Below are 23,235 nucleotides of genomic sequence, written 5' to 3' on the forward strand. Positions count from 1 at the left end.
AATTACTAAGTTTACCTTTCTAGTGTCAACTTCAATATGTGAAACACACAATGCCACATGCTAAGACTTCACCGTTCTTCTTTGTAATAATGAAGCATTTTATTCTTTCATTATTCTACTTACGATTGCTGACCTCCTTAATTTGATTTAAAAGCATAAACTTAGAAGAAATTCACTGACCACAATTAAAACTACCTTTCTCTCATCCTAATAATAAAAGCTAGGAAAGACTGGGTACAATCACCAACTCTCTCCTGTTTCTTTATGAAACTCTGACATTTTAGCTTCATCTCCAACAATACCAGTTTGGGGAAGTTTACAATTCAAGTCTAATTATCCAGTGTCATCCTTTTAAAAGCTGAAATACTGTAGGACAGTAACTGGAAAACAAAACATTCAATAATAATTCTGTTTAGAATAGATCTAAGTTTCTATGCCTAGCCTTTATGGAACTGGATAATAATAATATCTGTTAAAGTCTAAAGTTCTGAAATCTATAGGAGAAAGAGAGCTGGAAGGGTTCTTTAAGTAAAATTCAAAAATACTAGGGAAGTAGTTATATTCTAAGTTAAATAATCCAATACTTAATTTGGCACCTATTACATATTCACATTGTGTAAGGCATTTATAGATTATACAATTTTAACAAATGGACTCTACCTTGAAGAACTTTATGTTCTATTTTTTTTAAGAATTTATTTTTAAGGGGCGCCTGGGTGGCTCAGTTGGTTAATCGACTGCCTTCGGCTCAGGTCATGATCCTGGAGTCCCAGGATCGAGTCCCACATCAGGCTCCCTGCTCAGCAGGGAGTCTGCTTCTCCCTCTGACCCTCCCCCCTCTCATGTGCTTGCTCTCTCTCTCTCACTGTCTCTCAAATAAATAAATAAAATCTTTAAAAAAAAAAAAAGAATTTATTTTTAAGGGGTGCCTTGGTGGCTCAGTTGGTTAACATGTGCCTTTGGCCCAGGTCATGATCCCGGAGTCCTGGGATAGAGCCCCGCATCGGGCTCTCTGCTCAGTAGGGAGCCTGATTCTGTTTCTCCCTCTCCCTCTGCTGCGGGGTCCCCCTGCTTGTGCTCTCTCTCTGTCAAATAAATAAATAAAATCTTAAAAAAAATAATTAGGGGCGCCTGAGTGGCTCAGTTGGTTAAGCGACTGCCTTCGGCTCAGGTCATGATCCTGGAGTCCCGGGATCGAGTCCCACATCGGGCTCCCTGCTCACCAGGGAGTCTGCTTCTCCCTCTGACCCTCCCCCTGTCTCATGTGCTTTCTCTCTCATTCTCTCTGTCTCTCAAATAAATAAATAAAATCTTTAAAAAAAAATAATAATAATAATTAAAAAAATAAATTTAAAAAAGTATTTTATTTTTAAGTAATCTGTACACTCAATGTAGGGCTCAAATTTAACCCTCGAAGATCAAGAGTTGCATGCTCCACTGACTGAGCCTGCCAGGCGCCCCTATGTTCTATTTAAGTAGAAAAAATAATTCATATTCAAATCACAAGATTTAATATGAACACAGAAAAGTTAAGCCATGCACTGTATGGCATAGGCTCTAAGTATGGAAGAATTTAAAGGGGTATCAGGGGTGGCTACAGAAATCAAGGAAGGACATCAGAAAGTTGAGACTTGAGCTGGGTCTTCTCAAAGTTCCAAAGCCACTTCCCCATTTTCAGATATTTGTTATAGCAGCATTCTACTCTTGGCACCAAAATAAAATAAATAAAACATATACTAAAAGGGAGAAAAGAAGAAATTCCAGACATCCACATAATATAGTGTATGTATGGATATTTTTAATGAAATATTTCAAAAAATAATTTTACATAAAATGGTATAGGAAATAAATACTACAAATGTTGCTACCTACCCATGTACCTACCATGTAGATTTAAAATACTAAGCTTGCCATACCTGTTTCAAATATATTTTTTTAAGATTTTATTTATTTGTCAGAAAGAGAGAGTGAGCACAAGCAAAGGGAGAAGCAGGCTCCCCACTGAGCAAGGAGCTCAGCGAGTCCCTGGTATGCGGGACTCGATCCCAGGACTCGGGGAGCATGACCTGAGCCAAAGGCAGACTCTTAACCAACTGAGCCACCCAGGTGTCCTGAGTTTCAAATATTTTTAAGAACTAAAATACTGCAGATATAATTGAGCAACCTCCATCTGATTCCTTCCTCTGCAGAGGTAATTACTACATTTAAGTAGTTGTGTATCCTCCCACGTGTATATAATTTGTTACAGATGTATCTATATACAATATAGTGTATTTCAAATTTTATATAAATGGTATCATACTGTGTAACCTTTTGTAACTTGCATTTTTATACTCAACACTGCTTTCCAGATATATCTAAAATGGGGCCGCAGTACCCATTTTTCTCCCATTTTTTTAAGCTCCACAGCTGATTCTGATTGGTAACCAGAGTTGAAAATTATAATTCTAGGTCTATATATATTATCCAAGAATGCTTTTAGTGCTCCAAAATTGCTAACACATTTTATTATTATTTTTAAGTAAGCTCTATGTCCAACATTGGGCTTGAATTCAACACCCTGAGATCAAGTGTTGCAGGCTCGACTGACTCAGCCAGCCAGGTGCCCCTGGTAACACATTTTAACTCAGCTTTTTACCATGAGTCAGTTGCTGTTAAATTACCTTATTTCAATAAAAATTATTTAACAGTGCTCCCAACTCAGAAGCAAAAAACCTAATCAAACCAAGTGTGGGGTGCCTGGGTGGCTCAGTTGGTTAGGCGACTGCCTTCGGCTCAGGTCATGATCCCAGAGTCCTGGGATCGAGTCCCACACCCGGCTCCCGGCTCCGCGGGGAGCCTGCTTCTCCTTCTGACCCTCTCCCTTCTCATGCTGTTTCTCTCTCTCATAAGTAAATAAATAAAATCTTAAAAAAAAAACAAACAAGTGTGCACATGATTCAAAACAATAAACAATAAAACTGGTTTCTTGAAGGGGATGGGTGTGGCTACAAAGGGGCAGTAACACAGGAGTCTCGTGGTGATGTTTCCACTTAAACATCTCGATTGCGGTGGTAGTTATGCAAATCTACACATGTAGATGAATATCTACATACACATGTAGACTTGCATAGAGCTACAGACAAATGTATGTGCACACAAGTGCACATATAAGTTCACGTATAACTGGTGAAACTTGAATAAACTCTGTGGACTGTGCTAATGTCAATTTCTCGGTTTGATATAGTGAGTGGTAGTGTGAGATGCTGACACTAGAGGACAGAGACCTTGTGGAGGACAGAGACCTAGGGGAGGAAGTATAGGACCTCCCTGTACATTTCTTTACAACATCTTGTGAATCTCTTATCTAAAAGTAAAAACTTAATACATTTTTAAAACTAAGTTTCGGGGCGCCTGGGTGGCTCAGTTGGTTAAGCGACTGCCTTCCGCTCAGGTCATGATCCTGGAGTCCCAGGATCGAGCCCCACATCGGGCTCCCTGCTCAGCGGGGAGTCTGCTTCTCCCTCTGACCCTCCCCCCTCTCGTGTTCTCTCTCTCATTCTCTCTCTCTCAAATAAATAAATAAAATCTTAAAAATAAAATAAAACTAAGTTTCTAAAGTACATTGAAAAAATTCTGCAGCCTTTCCACAAGCAAAATCAGTTCAGTATCCTGCTACGATATACATCTACTATATAAATGATATTTTTAGGTAAGTATACCTAACATCAGATGCAAATCTGCATAAAAGAGAAAGAAAACATTGGTGATGGCCACTTTAATCCTGCAGTAAGTATGAAAGATAAACCTTAAAAGTTTATTGGCCTATAAGCTATTATTTTTAGATTATTGTGTGGTCTTACCCTCATGGGACACTAGGATTTACCTAAATAGCTATCTCTGTTCACTACAAATAACCCTGCTTTCATTCCTATTTTAAGCCAACAAGCCTGCCCTACTTTTGCAGATTTATTTGCTAATCTACTCACCTGCTTTTCCAATCATGAGCCAGTTAAACACCGCTGAAGAGGTTATGTTAAATATTACTGAAACTCATAAGTAGCTTTCAGATCCTTTCATAACCTATTAGAACAAGTAATTTTATTTCACTGATCTGACACAGCTCTTTGAGATATTCCTTCTATTCTTTGATAGTCATAGAGCATGCTTTCAAAGTACTGGGAACTAGCCCTCCCAGAACCAATTAAGTAATAACCACTATCAGCGATAGTCTGAGAGAAACAGTAAGTTTATAGCGACATCATATGTTTTCAATAAAACAGTGTGCAAAAGTAAAAAATAAGTAGCCTCCTTTCATGGATAAATCCACCAATTACCTTTATTACTTTGGCCATTCATTAAAACTATCATATTTTATTTATGTTTTTTAAAAGTTTTTTATTTTATCCTATTTTATTTTTAAACTTCCACAAAGCCTTAGGTCACAAGAACAAAATGTACACACAAAAACCCACAAATTAAGTCTTACCTCTTTAGGCTACTGATCAATAAAGTTTAAACTTGAAAGGATTATCAATTTGTAAAGTGAGGGAGCAAACCTTTCATACCAGATATACTCTACCATTTAGTCATCTGCTCTTCATGGTGCTATTAGTCATAGGAAGCTCCATAGTTCTGATTTTCTGTCACACTTTTGGGAGGCCATTATATGCTATACTGAGGACTTTCGAAGACAGTATTTAAGCTTCTAAGTATAAAGAGGAACATGTCGCTTCTAGTAGGAATTCATCCAATATTTGTTTAAACATCTGTTTACGATTCCTAAAATTCTATCTATACTATAGACGAGGAAATTTTCACCATTTTTCTTATTAAGGATTTTAGGTTTAAATCCTTTCAAAAGTTCCTAAGGAGACTACAGTTGGAAAGTATAAAATACAACACTCTTGGGGCATCTGGGTGGTTCAGCTGGTTTAAGCATCTGACTCTTGGTTTCGGCTCAGGTCGTAATCTCATGGGTCGTGAGATCGAGCCCTGCATCGGGGTCCCCACTCAAGAGGAAGTCTGCTTGAAGATTCTCTCCCTCTGCCCCTCCCCACACACACTCACTCTCTCTCAAATAAACAAATAAATAAATAAATCTTTTAAAAAAATACAACACTCTTAAAACTTCATTTTACGTATGCCACTTAAAGTCAAACAGATCTACAAAATTATAATAATAAAGTCAAACAGATCTGTCAAATCTCACTAAGACTCAAGATTAACTCATTTAATAAAGAACAGCTAACATTTATTAAGCACCCACTATGGGCACTATGTTAAGCACTTTACATACAATATGAAATGCAATCTTTAAATTCTGAGATAGGTACTGTTATCTTCCATTTTAAACTTGAAGCAAGGAAAATAAATGACAAAAGTCACACAGCTAGTAATTAGCAGAGCCCTTGCCCTTTTCTAAACTGTCTTCCATAAAATAAGTTTCTTGTGCTTTCACTTAAACATTTACTAAGCACCTATGTGCTAAGCAATATATTCAGCATTAATAATACACAGTCCTGGGCGCCTGGGTGGCTCAGTTGGTTAAGCGACTGCCTTCGGCTCAGGTCATGATCCTGGAGTCCCTGGATAGAGTCCTGCATCGGGCTCCCTGCTCAGCGGGGAGCCTGCTTCTCCCTCTAACCCTCCCCCCTCTCATGTACTCTCTCTCTCTCTCATTCTCACTCTCTCAAATAAATAAAATCTTTAAAAATAATAATAATAATAATACACAGTCCTTGCCCTTGAAGAGAACTGTTTAGTATAAATAAATAACATAAAAATATTTAGAGAAATTTGAAAAGCAATGAGACTGCTCACGGGACCATATAGGAGGCAATATCTGCTGCTGCTGCTGCTGCTGCTGCTGCTGAACATAGCAGCTAACATGTATTGAGCACTTACTAGGCACCTGTCACTGCAGCTTGTGGAGTTTATTTAATCCTTACAACTACCCTGTAAACTAGGTTCTATTATCCCTTTACTTCAGATAGGGAAACTGAGGAAAAACGAGATTAAGTGACTGGTCCAAGGTCGGGCTGCTTCTAAAAGAGGCAGAATTTGAATCCAGGTGTGTCTGATTTCAAGGCCGTGTTCTAAAACCATTATTCTATACAGCCTCTTAGTAGTAAAGGAGAAAAAGCTTTTCAGATGTCCACTTGGCTAAATCTTGAAAGATAAATAAGGGCTGATAAGTTGGGGCACAAGGTTCTACATAAAAATAATGCAAAGAACCCATTCACAGATACAGAATTTCATGGCATTCTGGGGAACTACAAGTAGTAGTAAAGTAAGTCTGGGAACAGGGGTGTGAAATGAGGAGAAAGTAACACAGTACTGGAGGTTTAGCGTGAAGAAAACTACACATCAACAAAATGAGAATTTATCTTATGGGCAGAAAGTGCTCATGAAGGGGTTCAAGCACAAGAATAATCCTCTACATTATCCACAGATCATGATGGCACGATGGACATTAGATTAAAGAGCCCTAGCAAGAGGCTACTGCAATAGTGTAAGTAAAATGTCAGAGAGGAAGATGATGTAGAAGGTTCTGTAGAAACCAAAAGTCCATAGAACTGAGTCTGGCAGAAATGGATGTCAAGTGAAAGGGATAGGAAAGAGTCTGGCCTGACTCCCAGGCTTGTCATCGGAGCCAGGGACTAAATGGGTAAGTGGTGTGATTAACAGGGATGGGAAATACACTTAGAAAACCCTTTCTATCTCCTCTGCTCATTAGTGCTTTCTAATATTTACTTTATCCCTCTATCAACTTTTTCTACCTTCTTCACAATCTCTTCAATAAAATAAAAACAAGTCTGTCTCACTTTCATAATATCTGCTTGTATGATGTTTGAGTCATCTGTAATTCTGAGTTACATTTGTAAGCCAATTAAGCTTTGGGTTTGTTTAAACATATAGCCATCAAAATAATCTTGCTGTTCCCTTAATGGAATCACTGTCAACTGCCCCAGCAGTTTTCAGCTATCCCTCTTCTCCTCCTCCTTTTACATCTTTCAATTCTTTGACTTTCCTAATTTTACCCACCCTGTCTACTCCTTAGTCAATTATATTTTTTCTCCATCCTTACTTCTGCATGTTTTCCCAAACCCTATGTAGCTGAAACAACTTCTTTTTCTGCTAAACAAGTTACCCCTACTTCACATCAGGTATAATATACTTTATTTTTTAAAAAGATTTTATTCATTTATTTATTTATTTGAGAGAGAGAGAGCACAAGCAGGGGGAGAGGCAGAGGGAAAGGGAGAAGCAGGCTCCCCGCTGAGCAGGGAGCCCAACATGGGGCTCGATCCCAGGACCCTGGGATCATAACCTAAGCCGAAGGCAGATGCTTAACGACTGAGCTCCCAGGCAACCCAATATACTTTAAAACTCATTTTCTTCTTTTTAGCTTTCCCTCACTAAGACACTACCAAATCCTTAAATACGATGGTAGCCTTTCCCAAGCCTAGCTGTTTTGAGGCAATTCTTAATTGTATTCTTTTTTTTAATCTCTCACCAACTTTATTATATTTTGAAAAACTGTAATCCTATTAAGAAAGTAAAAGGGGGCACCTGGGTGGCTCATTCATTAAGCCCCGCATCCCCCTCCCTGCATCAAGCCCCACATTCCCCACATCAAGCCCTGCATCATGGGGATCCCTGCTCAGCGGGAGGCCTGCTTCTCCCTCTCCCACTCGCCCTGCTTGTGTTCCTTCTCTCGCTGTGTCTCTGTCAAATAAATAAATAAAATCGTAAAAAAAAATAAAATAAAAATAAAAAATAAAATTCTTAATAATGAAAAAGAAAAGAAAAAAATTTAAAAAAACAACAACACACAAACCCCTGGTAAATCCATTCTCATAATACAAAAAAAGGCAAGAGGGGACAAGAGCTGTGGAAATAAATGAGGCATAGGTACCAGAGACTGAAACAGGCTTCAGGGTAACCTTGTGAAAATAGCAATTTTTGTCCACACTATTCTTTTTTTTTTTTTTTAATTTTTTTAATTTTTTTTTTTTTTAGATAGAGGTAGCGAGAGCGGGAACACAGGCAGGGGGAGTGGGAGAGGGAGAAGTAGGCTTCCCGCGGAGCGGGGAGCCCGATGTGGGGCTCGATCCCGGGACCCTGGGATCATGACCTGAGCCGAAGGCAGACGCTTAACGACTGAGCCACCCAGGTGCCCCTGTCCACACTATTCTTTTAAGAAAGCCATAGCTACATTATTCTGACCGGCAGAATATTAAAGAACCAGTAGCCTCTGTGTGCTACAAATGACACAGTACATCCTATGAATATATAATACACTTGAATTCCAAATGAAGGGGAGAAATGTCTGAGCATCTTATTGAAAAGAAGTCTGACTTTTCCGTGAAACACCATTTGGCCACCAACAATGGACTTTCCACATCTGCCACGTAATTCCTAGTGAAATTTCTTTGTTGCTTCGGAAAAGATTCAGTCCAGGAGAATAAATCATTTTTTTAAAAATCACTGTCAAAGAGGGGCGCCTGGGTGGCTCAGGCGTTAAGCGTCTGCCTTCGGCTCAGGTCATGATCCCAGGGTCCTGGGATCGAGCCCCACATCATGCTCCCTGCTCAGCCGCCTGCTTCTCCCTCTCCCATCCCCCGACCCCGCTTGTGTTCCCTCTCTCGCTGTGTCTCTCTCTGTCAAATAAATAAATGAAAATCTTAAAAAAAAAATCACTGTCAAAGAAAAAAAATCTCTGCAACAGGAAAAAAATTTGGAAACCAGAAAAAAAAAAAGAAAAAGAAAATCAAGCTAAAAGATTTTCTCAATTCAGTCATTTGAGTTTCTGTTTTTTTTCTGCTCTAGATACCAGTAGTGAAGCCACAGTGCATACTGAGTGTTCTAGAGGCACACAGAACTATTATTTTAAAAACAAAAAAGAAACAAATGAGCACTTGTTGGCATACATTGCAGATGGCTCTCCATAAACAATGAATGAATGAAATCATAACAATTTTTGTATTTTTAAACATAAAATAAACACCTTCAACTGCTAGGTAAGAAACCAGCTGCTAAGAAAGTACCAGACAGAACTGTACTGGTCTCTTCATGTTGTTACACCTGGGATTCCACCCAGACACCCTCTAAATCATAGAAGGGGATGGGGTGCCTGCCGGGCTCAGTCAGTGGAGCATGCAACACTTGACAGAGGGGGTTGTAAGTTTGAGTCCCATGTTGGGTGCAGAAATTGCTTAAAAATAAAAAAATAAATTGTAGAACAGGTATTTTCCTGACCTTAACAGTTTTCCAACTTATAATTTCATATACTTTCTAATTCTGATATTTTTCAAATGTTAAAGATTTCTCAAGAAAGTGTTAATGAGGGGTGCCTGGGTGGCTCAGTCCGTTAAGCAACCCACTCTTGATTTCAGCTTAGGTCATGATCTCAGGGTTGTGAGATGGAGCCCTGCATTGGGCTCTGTGCTCAGCATAGAGTCTCCTTGGGATTCTCTCTCCTCTCCCTCTGCTCCTCCCCCCACTCATGCTCCCTCTAAATAAATAAATAAATCTTTAAAAAATGTTAATGATTTCTCTACTAACCACTTATGTAGAAACTGATCTATTATCAAACTACTATCATGTTTCATATTACCACCTGTCTTAAGCTTTTCATGTCAGTTTTATCATTTGCATGGCTCAGATGCTTGACAAAGAAGGTCTTATTAACCCTATTTTGCCCATGAGATTATTGAAAAGAAAGAAAAGGGAGGGAGTTTAAGTAAAAAAGCAAGGTTAAAAAAAAAAAGGGCAAGGTCACAAGTAAGCTCCTGCTGCAGTAAAACCTAGGTTTTCTATCAGTCTAGGCCTTCTTCATTTTAGGAGAGTTGCTGTTTAAAGGACACTTAAAATACTAGTCACTCCCTCCCACTTTTCTCCAAGATTTGTTCAAACAAAACAATTAAGTAGACTTTAAAGTTAACAGGAAATGACAGAACCAAAAATAACTGGGGTGTGGCCTCACCTCTGAAAAAGATTTCCAGCTGTGAATAAATGCAGACAACTCTGGCCACACAAGATAACATCAGATCAGGATTTAGTACCCAATACACCTTATTTTCTTAGAACAAACCTCAATTATTTCAAACTCTGGAAAACCCAGGAAAAAAGCAACATAAGTCACAGAGAAGCCAAAATTGCTGTGGTCAAGTTCTTACACTACAGTATTTACATTTAAGATAAATCCACAAACTCTAAGTAAGGGCTTGAAATCATTATATTTCATTTATTTCAGCATAATCTTATAAGTATACAACATGCAGTAATTTTATAATTTGGCCAAAAACCATAAATTATACAGACAATGGGAGTGTTTACTTAACTGTGAGCATGCCTAGCAGTAAGAGAGCACCTGCCTTTTAACTGTGTTTTATTTTACTTTACTTCTATATTTAAGGGTCTGAAAGGGTTATTTTGAAATTTCCTTTATATCTTGTGGCATCTTATGGTGGAAATTACATGCCACAATGGCGAGCAGAATTTGAGATTCCTAAAGGTCTGAGGACTGCCACTAAGCTTCACTGAGATCCTATTTATTCTAACTTGACACACAATTCTGGTTTATCTGGTTTCCCTGCCTACTTTAGCTTAGAAATAGCAGATTAGAAGGGCATGGTTTGACAGATAAAGAACAGTACTGGAGCAGATAAACAAAAAACAGACAAAAGCATTAAATAGTAGAGCAGTAAGGAGTCACTTTGGTACAGGAGGAAACTGCCAACACCCTTAAACAGCAGAATGCACCAGCCATGTTAACAGCACAGGACAGAAATTAATGTACACAACTGACCTTGATTTATCAAAAAAGGTTATGTTTAGTATATTCTTTATCTTAAGAGAAGGTTTATACTCTTTATGGGTTATATACTATAAAAACTGACATTAAAATGGTCAAAATTGTTTAAGTTAAAGGGCTAAATGTCAGTTATATGAACAATTCACTTCGATCCCTAATAATACCAGACGGTCTGAGTAGATAAATCTCAAAAACCCCATTTTATTTACTGAACGTTATATAGTGTAGGTAATCAGTGTTTCTGATCATCACTTATGATCTTGACTTTTTAGAGGGGAAAAAACTAAGTTACACACTAAAATTAGTAGTGTAGAAAATCAACATTTATGATGATTCATGTGTTGGGGAGAAAAAATTTAAGTTAAACACTAAAATTCTCCCCCTCCACTGAACATTCAATAGGCTTTTCCACATTAAAACAAAACAAAAAACCAAAAACGTATTCTGTCACCAATGTTAGTTTCTTTTCTCTTTCTAATTACCAAAATGAAAAAACAAAAGCATTTTAATAGTTTTGCCCACTTAGAGCTAACCCCTTTATCAGAAGCCACTAACAGAGCTCGTTTAGGTGTGCACTCCCTTCTTATAAACAGTGCTTTCAAACCGATAGTTAAAACTCAAGAGCGAAGAGTTGTACCTAAGTGTCACGGCTGAACAAAAGTGCATAAATTAGAGGTTATGTTTAAACCAGTATAAGTAATTTAAGAGCAGAAACAACTACAATGTAAAACCCTACAATAAGGAACATTTTAGTTTTGGGTAGAAATCGGAATCAGAGAATATCCTTCTTCAAGTCTCTACAGCCAAAAAATAAAATAAAGCCCCAACATCATGTCAAGAGATCTGTAAATCCCTTTCACACATCACAAAATGGATTTATTTGTATTTATTTCACCATACTGTTTCTTTTAAATAACAGCAGTGACTTGTGATGATCTGTAGAAAGTGGGCCAAAAGGTACACGGTAAACGTCCTTAAAGGGGGGGGAGGGGCGAGATAATCAGATCCTAAAGAAGGGGAGCGGCAGAAAGATCTGACTTGTTAGAATCTACTAAAGTCCCTGCCCACAACACCCTAGATGGCTTCACAGATAAAAAGACGAGAAAAGAGGAATCGTTTCTTTTAAAAAAGATGGGGATCCTGGCCCTTTGGGGTGGCGGGAGAAGAAATCCCCACCCCGCCTGCAAGTCCCACACTACGGGAGATAAATTAGCAATCTCCAGCTAGCTGCAGATCAAGGTGCAACAGAAAACGCCCAGGGACTGCCCTGCGGGGCTCCCCCTCCCCTCTCTCACAATCCCTCCAGGTCCTCCTCCCGGACCGACGCAGCCAGGGTCCCCCGCCGCCCTCCCGCCCCCCTTCCCGGCTCCCCGCCCTCCGTCCCCCCGCCGTCGCCCGGCCGAAGGCCGTTTCCCGCGGGTGAACGAGGAGGGCCCGGCCCGCCCGGCACCTTTGATGACGCGTTCGGTGGTGGAGAGGTGGAGGTTCCTCCCGGACATGGTCCCCTCGGCCTCCTCTCGGCTCCAGGCGACTGCCAGACGTGCGCCTCCGCCTTCGTGTCCAGCGGTGTCAGCTCCCCGGGTCAGTCAGCCCACGGTGCTCCGGCCCCGGCTCCTCCGGGCGGCCCAGGTACCAGGAGGAGGCGGCCACGGAAGCCCGGCCTCGAACCTCGCTGACAGGATGCGGGCCCACTGGCCGCTCCCTCCTGAGGAGCCGAGTCGGGAGCGCGCGTGGCTAAGGGAGGCAACCGGGGCGGCCGCGGCGGCTCGCAGCCCGATCCCGCGTGCGCGCGCGCGCGCTCCCGCACGCCGCTCTCCCAACTTCCCGGCGGCCCGCGCGCGCCGCCGCCGCCGCGCCAAGGCCCAACGCGCAGTCCCGCTGCCCTGGCCGGCGCGGCCACCTGACCTCCCGCCCCCTCCCTGCGGCAGTAGCCCACCCCGGCTTTCCCCTTCTGCCGAAGGCCCTCGGCCCGCACGGCCCAGCTCCGGGCTCGCGTGCTTCCTTTCTCCCCTCCTGCTTCCGACGGTGCGTTTTTCCTCTCCTCAGCCTGCCCTCCCTGCAGCTGACTCTCCCAGGGCTGCCGGCCGCTGTCCCGGCCCGCAGCACCTACCACCAGCCCCTAGGTCCGGCACGGAAAGCCCCGGCGAAGCAGCGGCCATCTTGTGACCTGGCCGCGGCGACCCACAGCAGCTCCCTGGACCGCGAACCTCCTGTCACCCTCACCCTGGGGCCACCTTGCCGAGAGCCCTTGTCTTCCCAGACCCTCCTCACGGGAGCCCGCCCTCCTTTTCTTCTGGTCTTCCACCACTCTGTCTCTAGGGAGCCCTTGTCAATCCGACCACGCTCCTTCCCACAGTTTATCCTCCCTCCCACCCCCAGCCACCACTGAAGCCCGCATTTCAGTTTTCACATTTGTTGAGTGCCGTTAGTATAGGAAGAGGTACGTTCGTGTTCATGCCGGCTCCAGTCCAGTAGTAGTTGGCGGGCCTCAGATTCCAAGTAGCACGAGACCCGGCTGGGCCCCGCGGCCTCCTCACTTCGTCTCCTCGTTTAAGGGAAGGGAGAGCAGCTGCTCCACGGAGCTGCTCGGCCAGACCTCCGATGTGCAGGGTACTGACCTTCTTATAAGCCCTGCGTGTCACCTACTCTGTTTGCAGCAAGCCCGCTCTTCTTCCCCTTTGATGCAGTGACACAGTACCTGTTTGCCCCGCTCATGCTTACTGTGGAACCCGACGGGCAAGTCTCTAGAGTCTTAACAATCTAGCTCATCTCTGGGTTAAAAACTGACCTTTTCTTTCCTTTAATTGTAAGCTTAGAATAGAAACTGTCTTACTATGACTGTCTGACCTCACCGAGTATAGTGCCTGGCAAAGTCAAAAGTGTTTTGAGTTTAGCAATGATAATGTAATATTAAAACTGAGATCCAAGGGCACCTGGGTGGCTCAGTTGGTTAAGCGACTGCCTTCGGCTCAGGTCATGATCCTGGAGTCCCGGGATCGAGTCCCACATCGGGCTCCCTGCTCAGCGGGGAGTCTGCCTCTCCCTCTGACCCTCCCCCATCTCATGCGCGCTCTCTCTCTCTCTCTCTCATTCTCTCTCTCAAATAAATAAATAAATAAATCTTTAAAAAAATATATTTTACAAACCCTGAGATTAAGAGGTGCATGCTCTGCTGATTGAGTCAGACAAGTGCCCCAAAGATTTTTGTTTTACTTATTTTTTTAAGGTTTTATTTTTGGGGCACCTGGGTGGCCCATTTGGTTAAGCGGTTAAATTGGCCTTGGGCTCAGGGGATGATCCCGGAGTTCCTGGATCCAGCCGCAAGGGCCTCCCTGCTCAGCGGGGAGTTTGTTTCTCCCTCTCCTTCTGCCCCTCCCCCCCCTTGTGCGCATGCGTGTTCTCTCTCAAAATCTTAAAAAAAGATTTTATTTTTAAGTAATTCTATAATATCAAAATAAAGTGAACCTTGTTTAAAGAGTTACATGTAAAAAATAAAAGAAGAAATCTAGAAGAAAATGAAGAAGTTATCCTACTTGGTTAATTGTGGTAACTCCAGAGCTAATATATCACAACAGATGCTGTTGCTCCCTCCCCCCACTTATCAGATCAAATACTACTTAGTTAATTCAGATAAGGACTTTCAAGGCTCAAAAGTAATGAAAGGGGGGAGCCTCGGTAGCTCAGTCAGTTAAGCATGGGACTCGTGATTTTGGCTCAGGTCATTATCTCAGAGTCCTGGAATTGAGCCGCACAGTGGGCTCTGCGCTTAGTGGAGTCAGCTTCTCTCCCTCTCCCTCTACCCCTCCCCATGTGCTGTTTCTGTCTCTCTCTCTCTCTCTCTCTCTCTCAAATAAATAAATCTTAAAAAAAAAAGTAGTGAAAGGAATCACAAAGGAATATTGTTTGACTGTTGGAAAAAAATAAACACAATTAAAAGGCACAAAACAGGAAGATATTTGCGTCTCCTAAGCCAGGATAAAGAACTTTATTCAAAATAAGAGGTCTACAATACAAGTATGGGCAAAGGCCATGAACAATGAATTTATAAAAGAATAAAAGATAAGGCACTAAACGTTAAAAAATGTTCAACTTCATAAGTAATCAAAAATTCAAATTAAAACGATGCTATTTCTCACATAGCAAATTGGAAAACATTTTTATTTTTTTAAAAGATTTTATTTATTTATTTGGCAGAGAGAGACACAGCGAGAGAGGGAACACAAGCAGGGGGAGTGGGAGGGGGAGAAGCGGCGGGGCTGGATCCCAGGACCCTGGGACCACGACCCCAGCCGAAGGCAGACGCTTAACGACTGAGCCACCCAGGCGCCCCTTCCCAATTTTAAATGAATGAGACTTAACTTTATTGCTAGTAGTGGTGCTTTTAGTCATGACTTTAACAGTTCCCAGCAACAGTTAGATGTTCTGTTTCATTCAGGTTATATACCCCTCCACCTGGCCAGGGGCTGTGGTATTTTTTATCTAACCGGTGAATCTGATTCTCTTTCTTTTTACTTTCTGCATTGGTCAGGACTGAATAGATATTTGAAATCACCAAGATTGATGTGTAATTGGCATTTCTACCAATCTTTTCAAGCCTAGGTTTCCATCTTACAGAGCTTGTGAGATTTGATATATTTCCTTATGAAACTCCCTAAGCACTCCATAAACCTTAATTAATGACCAGTTCTTCTGAGAAATAATTATGAATGCTTTTAATTTAACAAATACACAGGGAATCCTAATTTCCATTGTTGTATAAAAGTGACCTGGTTTCAGTTTCTATTTGTGTGAAGCCATTAAATATTAAACTTCTGTGTTAAATTCAGGTTAAGAGAATTATAGAATATTTTTTAAAGTAAAATGAGTATTTCTAAAATAGCTACATAGAAAACGTATCTTACAGGGCACCTGGCTGGCTCAGTCGGTTAAGCGTCTGCCTTTGGCTCAGCTCATGATCCCAGAGTCCTGGGATCGAGGTCTCATCAGCTTCCCTGCTCAGTAGGGAGCCTGCTTCTCCCTCTCCCTCTGCCCCCCACAAGCTCTGGCCCTCTCTCTCTCTCAAGTAAATAAATAAATAATCTTTTTTAAAAAGGGTATCTTAAAGTATATAACTTCTAAATTTATATGAAAAGCACTGCATAATTTTTTTAAGTAATCTCTACACCCAATATGGGGCTCAACTTCATAGATCAAGAGTCCCACGCTCTGCAGACTGAAACAGCCAAGCACCCCAGTTAGTAATACATATTGTGTGGACATCATATACAGCATTATATTTAATTCATATCTTCCTATGAGTACATTTTAATTTTGATTAAATTACCTTGGCATGGACCTTCCACAGTGGTGAGGTTTTTTTTTTTTTTTTAAAGATTTTATTCATTTATTTGAGAGAGAGTGAGAGAGAGGGAACACAAGCGGGTTGAAGGGAAGAGGGAGAAGCAGGCTCCCCACTGAGCAGGGAGCCTGATGCGGGGCTCGATCCCAGGACCCCGGGATCATGACCTGAGCCAAAGGCAGTCGCTTAATCAACTGAGCCAGCCAGGTGCCCCAATGGTTGAGGTTTAAAAAAATTAATGAATCCGGATAAAAACACAGCCCAAGGCAACATCCTACCAGTTGTAATAGCCTGATATCAAGTTAGGAATCTCTTTAGACCCTTGTAAGTAAAAAATCCTCATGAAAGTCTGGCTGACTGGTAAATTTGTATTTACAGGTTGATATTCAGGCCATTTTGGGGGCAGTGTGCAAACCTCTTGGCAGGGTGTTATCCCTTGATCTTCCTGGGAAACCCCTATTGTATGAGAACTCTGATACGACAAGGAGCCCCAAAGCTGCCTTCATTCCCTATTACTTTTGTTTGCATCATTCCAAAGCCGGAGATAATGGTGGCAGTCATTACTGGCTACGATCCAATCGTTTAGGAGAAGAGAATTTAATACCCCTCTCACACCTGAGCCCCAGCATTCCACAGGTGAGATGCCGAGGTAAATGGCACTGGCATTCATCAAGTTGTCTGGGCCAAAACTTCAGAATGGGGTGGGGGGGTTGGAGAGGGAGGCGCCATCCCTCATGAGACATATCCTGTCAACTGACGCCCCCTACAGTCCATTTTCCCACACAACAGATCTTTCCAAACTTAAAACATCAATCTGATTTATGTCATTCCTCGGCTTAAAATCCTCAAGCGTCTCTTCCTTTCCCCAAAGTGGCCTGACTCCCATCTACTGTGAACTCAGCTCAAACCTCTTTCCCTCTGCCCGCGACAGTTCAGACATGGTGGCCTTGTTTATACTGTGTATACTAGATTTGGTACAAACTGGCCTCACACAGACTAAGCTCATTTCTGTCCCAGAGCTCTTGCATTTGCCATCTCTTTCGCTTGGAACATTCTCACAAAGCTGCCTCCTCATTACTTATAGCCAGCGCAAATGACATCTCTGATCACCCAACCAGCTAAAGCTACGACACCCCCACATTTCTCTACCTCAATATCCTACTTTATCTGTTGCACTTGTTTCTTTGTGTCTACCCTCACTCCTTAAGGGGAGCATCTTTGTCTATCCTGTTCACTGCTGTTGTCACAGCGGTGCCTAGCCCAAAGTTGGAGCTCAATAATTTGTTGAATGAGTGAATATCTTACTCTTGTCTGAAGCAGAAGTTATTAACCTGTGGTGCAAGGGTTTCAAAAATCATCCCCTCCTCATCCTGCTCCTATAAATGAAATTAAGGTTTTGAGTATACTTGCAAACACTTTGGGGGGTGTGTGTGAGAAATATTGGGAAAGCATCTATTTTTCAGATTCTTTTTTTTTAAATGATTTATGTATTTATTTATTTGACAGAGAAAGGGAACACAAGCGGGTTGAAGGGAAGAGGGAGAAGCAGGCTCCCCACTGAGCAGGGAACCCGATGCGGGGCTCGATCCCAGGACCCTGAGATCATGACCTGAGCCGAAGGCAGACGCTTAACAACTGAGCCACCCAGGCGCCCCTATTTTTCAGATTCTGAAAGGAATCCAAACAACTGAACATTAATTACCACTGGTATAGTTTGAATTTGTAAAGCGCTGTCTCATACATTTTGTTCTCATTTCATTTATGGAGACAGGATAGAAATGACAACTCCCACCTCATAGATAAAGGCATCGAGGTGCAGTTCACATAGCCAGTCAATAATGGAATTGACACAAATCCATTCTTTTGGCCTAAAGATCTTGTGCTCTTTCAGGTGAGGACAAAGAATCCAGAACCGTGGGCGAGTAGTTTTGTATTCATTCCTGCTCATCTTCATTTGCTTCAAAAAGCACCAAACTTAACACTTTTCTAAGGACTTCCTTATTTAAAAGAGCATATAGGGCTGCATTAAAATTTCAATGAAACATTATTTACCATCAGCTAGATCAAGGCAGTTTTCAAGCAAAATTTTAATGTATGAATCAAGGAACGCAAAACAGTTTTGTTAGGCTAGTGGAGCATCATTAGGAAAATCAGATTGCAAGAATAAATATAACAAACCTTAAAACCAAATGAAAACAATGTTGAGATCTCTAATGTTTAGATTTTATCTATCCGTTTAGTTAGGATACACAATTGAACCAACTACATCAAAAAATCAATTTAATCTAATTTTTTTTTTTAATCAGTTTTTCCAGGGGCGCCTGGCTGGCTCAGTCTCTGGAGTGACTCTTGATCTCAGGGTCATAAGTTCAAACCCCACATCAGGCATGGAGCCTACTTAAAAAAAAAAAAAAAATCAGTTTTCCCAGAAAAAAAAAATCTAAATTTAATCTCTTTTCTGCTCACACAATTTTCGAGAGAAGAGGGAGGAAAAAGCTACATTATTTGGAGAATTACTACAAAATGTTTAAACCATGCGAATTTGGTAGCCTAAGAGATTTCTTCTCAGGGGCCCCGTCTATAGGCTACAACCAGACACTGGCTTCAAAAGAGCTTGTTTTTGTTTGTTTGTTTGTTTGTTTGTTTGTTTTGTTTTTAATTATTTATTTATTTGACAGAGAGAGAGCGGGAGAGCAGGAACACAAGCAGGGGGAGTGGGAGAGGGAGAAGCAGCACCCCCCCCCCTGCGGAGCAGGGAGTCTAATGCGGGGCTCGATCCCAGGACCCTGGGATCATGACCCTGAGCCGAAGGCAGATGCTTAACGACTGCCCCACCCAGGCGCCCCAAAGGAGCTTGTTTTATTAACCTCGAGAAGTTATAGGAAACATGCCACTTGAAAGAATTTCCATTCTGGGAGGATACACTGGATCAAAGAGACTTTTTTCCCCCCTCCTCACTAGCATCTATAATTAAAGACCTAAACCTTTATTTTAAGCAACAACAACAAAAGGTCTCTATTGAATTAGCTGTTTACCCCTTAATACCCACAGGGTTAATTAACATCAGGTTTGGAAGGAATTTCCATTAACTAGCTTGGGTGTCATTCTTAGATTTTGCTGCATTTATTATTTTTTTAAATTTTTAAAAAGATTTTATTTATTTATTTGACAGAGAGAGAGAGAGAACAAGCAGGGGGAGCTGCAGGAGAGGGAGAAGCAGGCTCCCCGCGGAGCAGAGAGCCCAATCCTAGGATCACGACCTGAGCGGAAGGCAGAGGCTTAACCAACTGAGCCTCCCAGGCATCCCGATTTTGCTGCATGTAAAAATGTTAGCCAAGGGGCGCCCGGGTGGCTCAGTCATTAAGCGTCTGCCTTCGGCTCAGGTCAGGATCCCAGGGTCCTGGGATAGAGCCCCACATCGGGCTCCCTGCTCGGCGGGAAGCCTGCTTCTCCCTCTCTCACTCCCCCTGCTTGTGTTCCCTCTCTCGCTGTGTCTGTCAAATAAATAAATAAAATCTTAAAAAAAAAAAAATGTTAGCCAAGCCGTGCACACATTCTTTCCCCTGGGACCTGTCACCGTCTGTGTCCAGTCCCTGCCATCTTTTGCCCTGAGAGCGAGTTAAAGACCAAGGTTGGAGCTGGCCTCTGCGTGGGCCCCCAGAGTGGCCACATCGTTGTGGTTGACAACTTGTGTTTTCACTTTCCAGGCCAATGGCACTTTGTAGGGCCCCACTTTGTGGCTGAAACAAGAATGCGACTGCAGTGAAGGATTGCCATCATCATCCCGTGAAGGTGTCCTGTGCCAGTGGAGAGTTCCTTTTCAAGTTTACTCCCATGGGAGTAGCTGTGGACTCCAGAGGGATTGTACTGATGGAGGCACCAGCTGCACCCCGGTATCCGACAGCTCTGGCCCCTTCCTGCCCTGTATCAACAGTCTGCTGAACGAGTGTAGGGACCAGAGGGACTGGCACTGGCCATGTGGTGGTGGCTTTTGCTGATAACCACGGATTTAAGGCCAACGACTGCACAGGGCCCTGCCTGGCTCACAGAGGGACGGATGTAAGGGTGATCAGCCAAGAGGGTCTGGCCAGGAGGTGGGGTCTGACCTGGCAGCACTGAATGTGGGCTGTGGGCATTCCTGCTGCCTTCACTCTCCCTTCTCCCAACACTGGGGTTGCAATTTTTGTATCCGATTTTGCTTTGGGGACTGAATGGGCCTGTACTATGGCCCAAGGACTGGTGCTGAGCTTCACCTAACCGTACCTCTACCCCCAGCCCGGGGCCAGAACTGCCTCTTACTCTCGGGCCTAAGTCCCTCTGGTTGTCTTCCTACCACCCCATACACATTGACAGAGACGGGCAATACCCCACTTCTCATATTAAATGTATACACACACACAAAGCCAAGTGCAGGATGATACATATTTTAAGAGCACATTTCCCATTTACCATTACTTCATCAAAAGAGGTCTTGTCAGGGGTCTCCACTAGGAATTGCCTGATGGGCTTTCTACGTGTGTAATATGTGCAAAAACCCATATGGATTATTGCCTGAGTTTATCTTTCATGTTCCAAAAAACGATAAGCAAACCAGAGAAATAAAAAATAAAAAATAAACCAGATCCAAGTGGAAGAACTGCTTCTTGGCTTGTGACAGGTGGTCAGAACACTTTGTGGTTACTCCTTGACTATAATCGATGCTACCATCGCAAAATCCCCCCTAATGCCAGGGTCAAAGATTGCTGTTCTACAGGGACGGACGATGGTCTCTATTAACTCCCTTCCTTTGTTTTAAAATAAACCATGAGGGGCGCCTGGCTGGTTCAGTCAGTAGGGCATGTGACTTTTGATCTTGGAGATATGAGTTCATGCTCCACGTTGGGTGTGGAGCTTACCCCCGGGCCCCTCAAAACCACCATGAATAGGCATCCGGCAAGAAGGGGTTGTGATCTTAGTAAGAAAAATGTCTTTTGGCCATCAGCTCTAAATGTACTTAACCAAAGACTGATAGAGACCGATGAATCTTTTCCAACCACCAGTATTTTCTTCTTTAAATGGAATGTTAATTCATTTTATGCCAGAAGAATGAAAGGGATTCACTTCTGCTGCGATCTGAACCTGTCATTCTTCTGAAGTCTAGGCATTTCACACTAAATCATGAAGAGTCTCTAAAACAGATGAGCGCTGGGGCACCTGGGTGGCTCAGTTGGTTAAGTGTCCGGCTCTTGATTTCAGCTCAGGTCATGATCTCAGGGTCCTGGGGTGAATGGGGAGTCTGCTTGTCCCCCTCCCTCTGCCCCTGCTCATACTCTCTCTCAAATAAATAAGTAAAACAATTTTTTTAAAGATTTTATTTATTTGTCAGAGAGAGCGCGCACAAGCAGGGGGAGCAGCAGGCAGAGGCAGAAGGAGAAGCAGGCTCCCCACGGAGCAGGGAGCCCGACACAGGGCTCGATCCCAGGACCCCGGGATCATGACCTGAGCTGAAGGCAGATGCCCAACCGACTGAGCCACCCAGGCGCCCCAGTAAGTAAAATTTTTAAAAAATAATAAAAGATGGGCACTGGGACAGGACCCCTGGCTGGCTCAGTCAGTGGAGCAGGTGACTCTTGCTCTTGGGATTGTGGGTGTGACCCCACGGTGGGTGTAAAGATTATTTAAAAATAAAATCTTAAAAAAAGAGATGAACATCTTGTTTTCCCACAAATCAAAACCCCTTTGTCCACATTTGGTGTCTTTATTATTTCTTGGAAAGGGTTTTGTTCAAATCAGATCTCGGCATCATTGAATGGTAGAGTCTGCTTTTCGAAGCAAGGTGATAGAGGAGAAGGGCATCCACCTTCCACCAAAAAGGTCCTAAACGGCCTACCTGGTTAAGAGCATTACAAAGAATGGGCTGAGATCTAAGTCCTAAACTCCTGAAGGACTTGTTTACTTCGCTTAGCTCTGTTCTCCAGGGGCCACAAATTCAACTCTCAAACCTGTTTCTAAATGAAGGAGGACCAGGGGCGCCTGGCTGGCTCAGTCAGGAGAGCATGTGACTCTTGATCTCGGGGTCAGGATTTTGAGCCCCACGTTGGGCACAGAGATTACTTAAAAAACTAAAATCTTAAAAAAAAAATTTTAAGAAAAAAAAAAAAGTAAATAAACAGAGGAGAGCCAGGTAGCAAGGCATAAGCAAAACCAACAGCAGAGACAGAAAAACCCCACTCGAACGGTTGCCAGTGGAAAAGGATTGTTTTCACAGCCCTTTCAGGCCTTTCATTTGGTTTTCTTCATTCATCCCTCCTGTGTGGCAGGTGCTGAAATCCCAGCGAGAAACCAGATACAGGCTCCCCCCCGGAGGAACGCAGTGTATGAAGACTGATTACAACGCAAGTCCAGTAACGGACGGCCGCCAGCCCGAGAAGGCTCTCCACAGGCGACACGCGCCGAAGAATGGAGTGACGGTCATTCTGAAGAAGCCCAGCAGATGGCCGCCCCACAGCGTAGCTAGTTAATTAACGCACTTTAGAGAAGACCGGTATGAGCTATTTAATATATTCCGCTTGAGTTTGAAATAATGGGAGGACTGAGCGATAGGCACTTGGGAATCACTAAGCGTGGTGATTAAGATCCCATCATTTCTTTTCCCTTACTGCTCATTTTTGTTGTGGAAGAAAAACAACTGATCCCTGGCCCTGGGACTAAATTGGAATAAGAATAGGTTTAAACTTTTAGGTCCCATGACTGGATTTCCCCCTGTAAGACATACAGATGTGGTTCAAGTTTCATTCAAGTCCTGGACGTACACAAGGGAGAACAGCGGGGACGGGTTCTTCCGGCGTGCGACGTCAGTGAAGCCACAGGCTCCATCTGAGATAAATAATTTTCTTTTCATTTTTTTAAAAAAAGATGTATCTCGAAGTAATCTCTACGCCCAACGTGGGGCTTAAACCCACAACCCTGAGGTCAAAAGTCGCATGCCCCACCAACTGAGCCAGCCAAGTGCCCCTAAGTCATTTTAAAGTGAGCAGGTTATGACATCGAAGGTTCCGTCTACAATCCCTTGTCCAAATGTGAGCGGGAGCAGGAAAAGCAAGCTTTAGACGTCAGC

The 23,235-nt window shown here is 42.7% G+C and overlaps 1 protein-coding gene and 1 long non-coding RNA gene across 8 annotated transcripts in view; one reads left to right on the forward strand and one right to left on the reverse strand.

Annotated features, from left to right (window-relative positions):
• Window positions 1-12,384, reverse strand: part of PPP3CC (protein phosphatase 3 catalytic subunit gamma) — a 100,039-nt gene extending 87,655 nt beyond the window's left edge. For all 4 annotated transcript variants that reach the window (XM_073892624.1, XM_025873859.2, XM_025873858.2 and 1 more), the window contains exon 1: window positions 12,252-12,384. In XM_073892624.1, coding sequence (XP_073748725.1) covers window positions 12,252-12,300 — 49 coding nt within the window. In that variant the 5' untranslated portion in view covers window positions 12,301-12,384. The remainder of the gene's footprint in view (window positions 1-12,251) is intronic.
• On the forward strand, window positions 12,247-23,170 carry LOC112825867 (uncharacterized). Of its 4 annotated transcripts, XR_012378111.1 has the most exons (4): window positions 12,663-12,826; window positions 16,518-16,775; window positions 19,847-20,032; window positions 22,439-23,170. It is a non-coding gene; the product is annotated as an uncharacterized lncRNA (long non-coding RNA). The 4 variants fall into 4 exon arrangements; XR_012378109.1 differs by lacking the exons at window positions 12,663-12,826; window positions 22,439-23,170 and adding an exon at window positions 12,247-12,382 and having other exon boundaries at window positions 19,847-20,755; XR_003208805.2 differs by lacking the exon at window positions 22,439-23,170 and having other exon boundaries at window positions 19,847-20,755.
• The last annotated feature ends 65 nt before the right edge of the window (window positions 23,171-23,235 follow it).

The sequence above is a fragment of the Callorhinus ursinus genome, unplaced genomic scaffold (genome assembly GCF_003265705.2).
Source record: "Callorhinus ursinus isolate GAN/ISIS: 27379988/994484 unplaced genomic scaffold, GSC_fseal_2.0 scaffold4, whole genome shotgun sequence".
In the NCBI taxonomy this organism is placed as follows: Eukaryota; Metazoa; Chordata; class Mammalia; order Carnivora; family Otariidae; genus Callorhinus; species Callorhinus ursinus.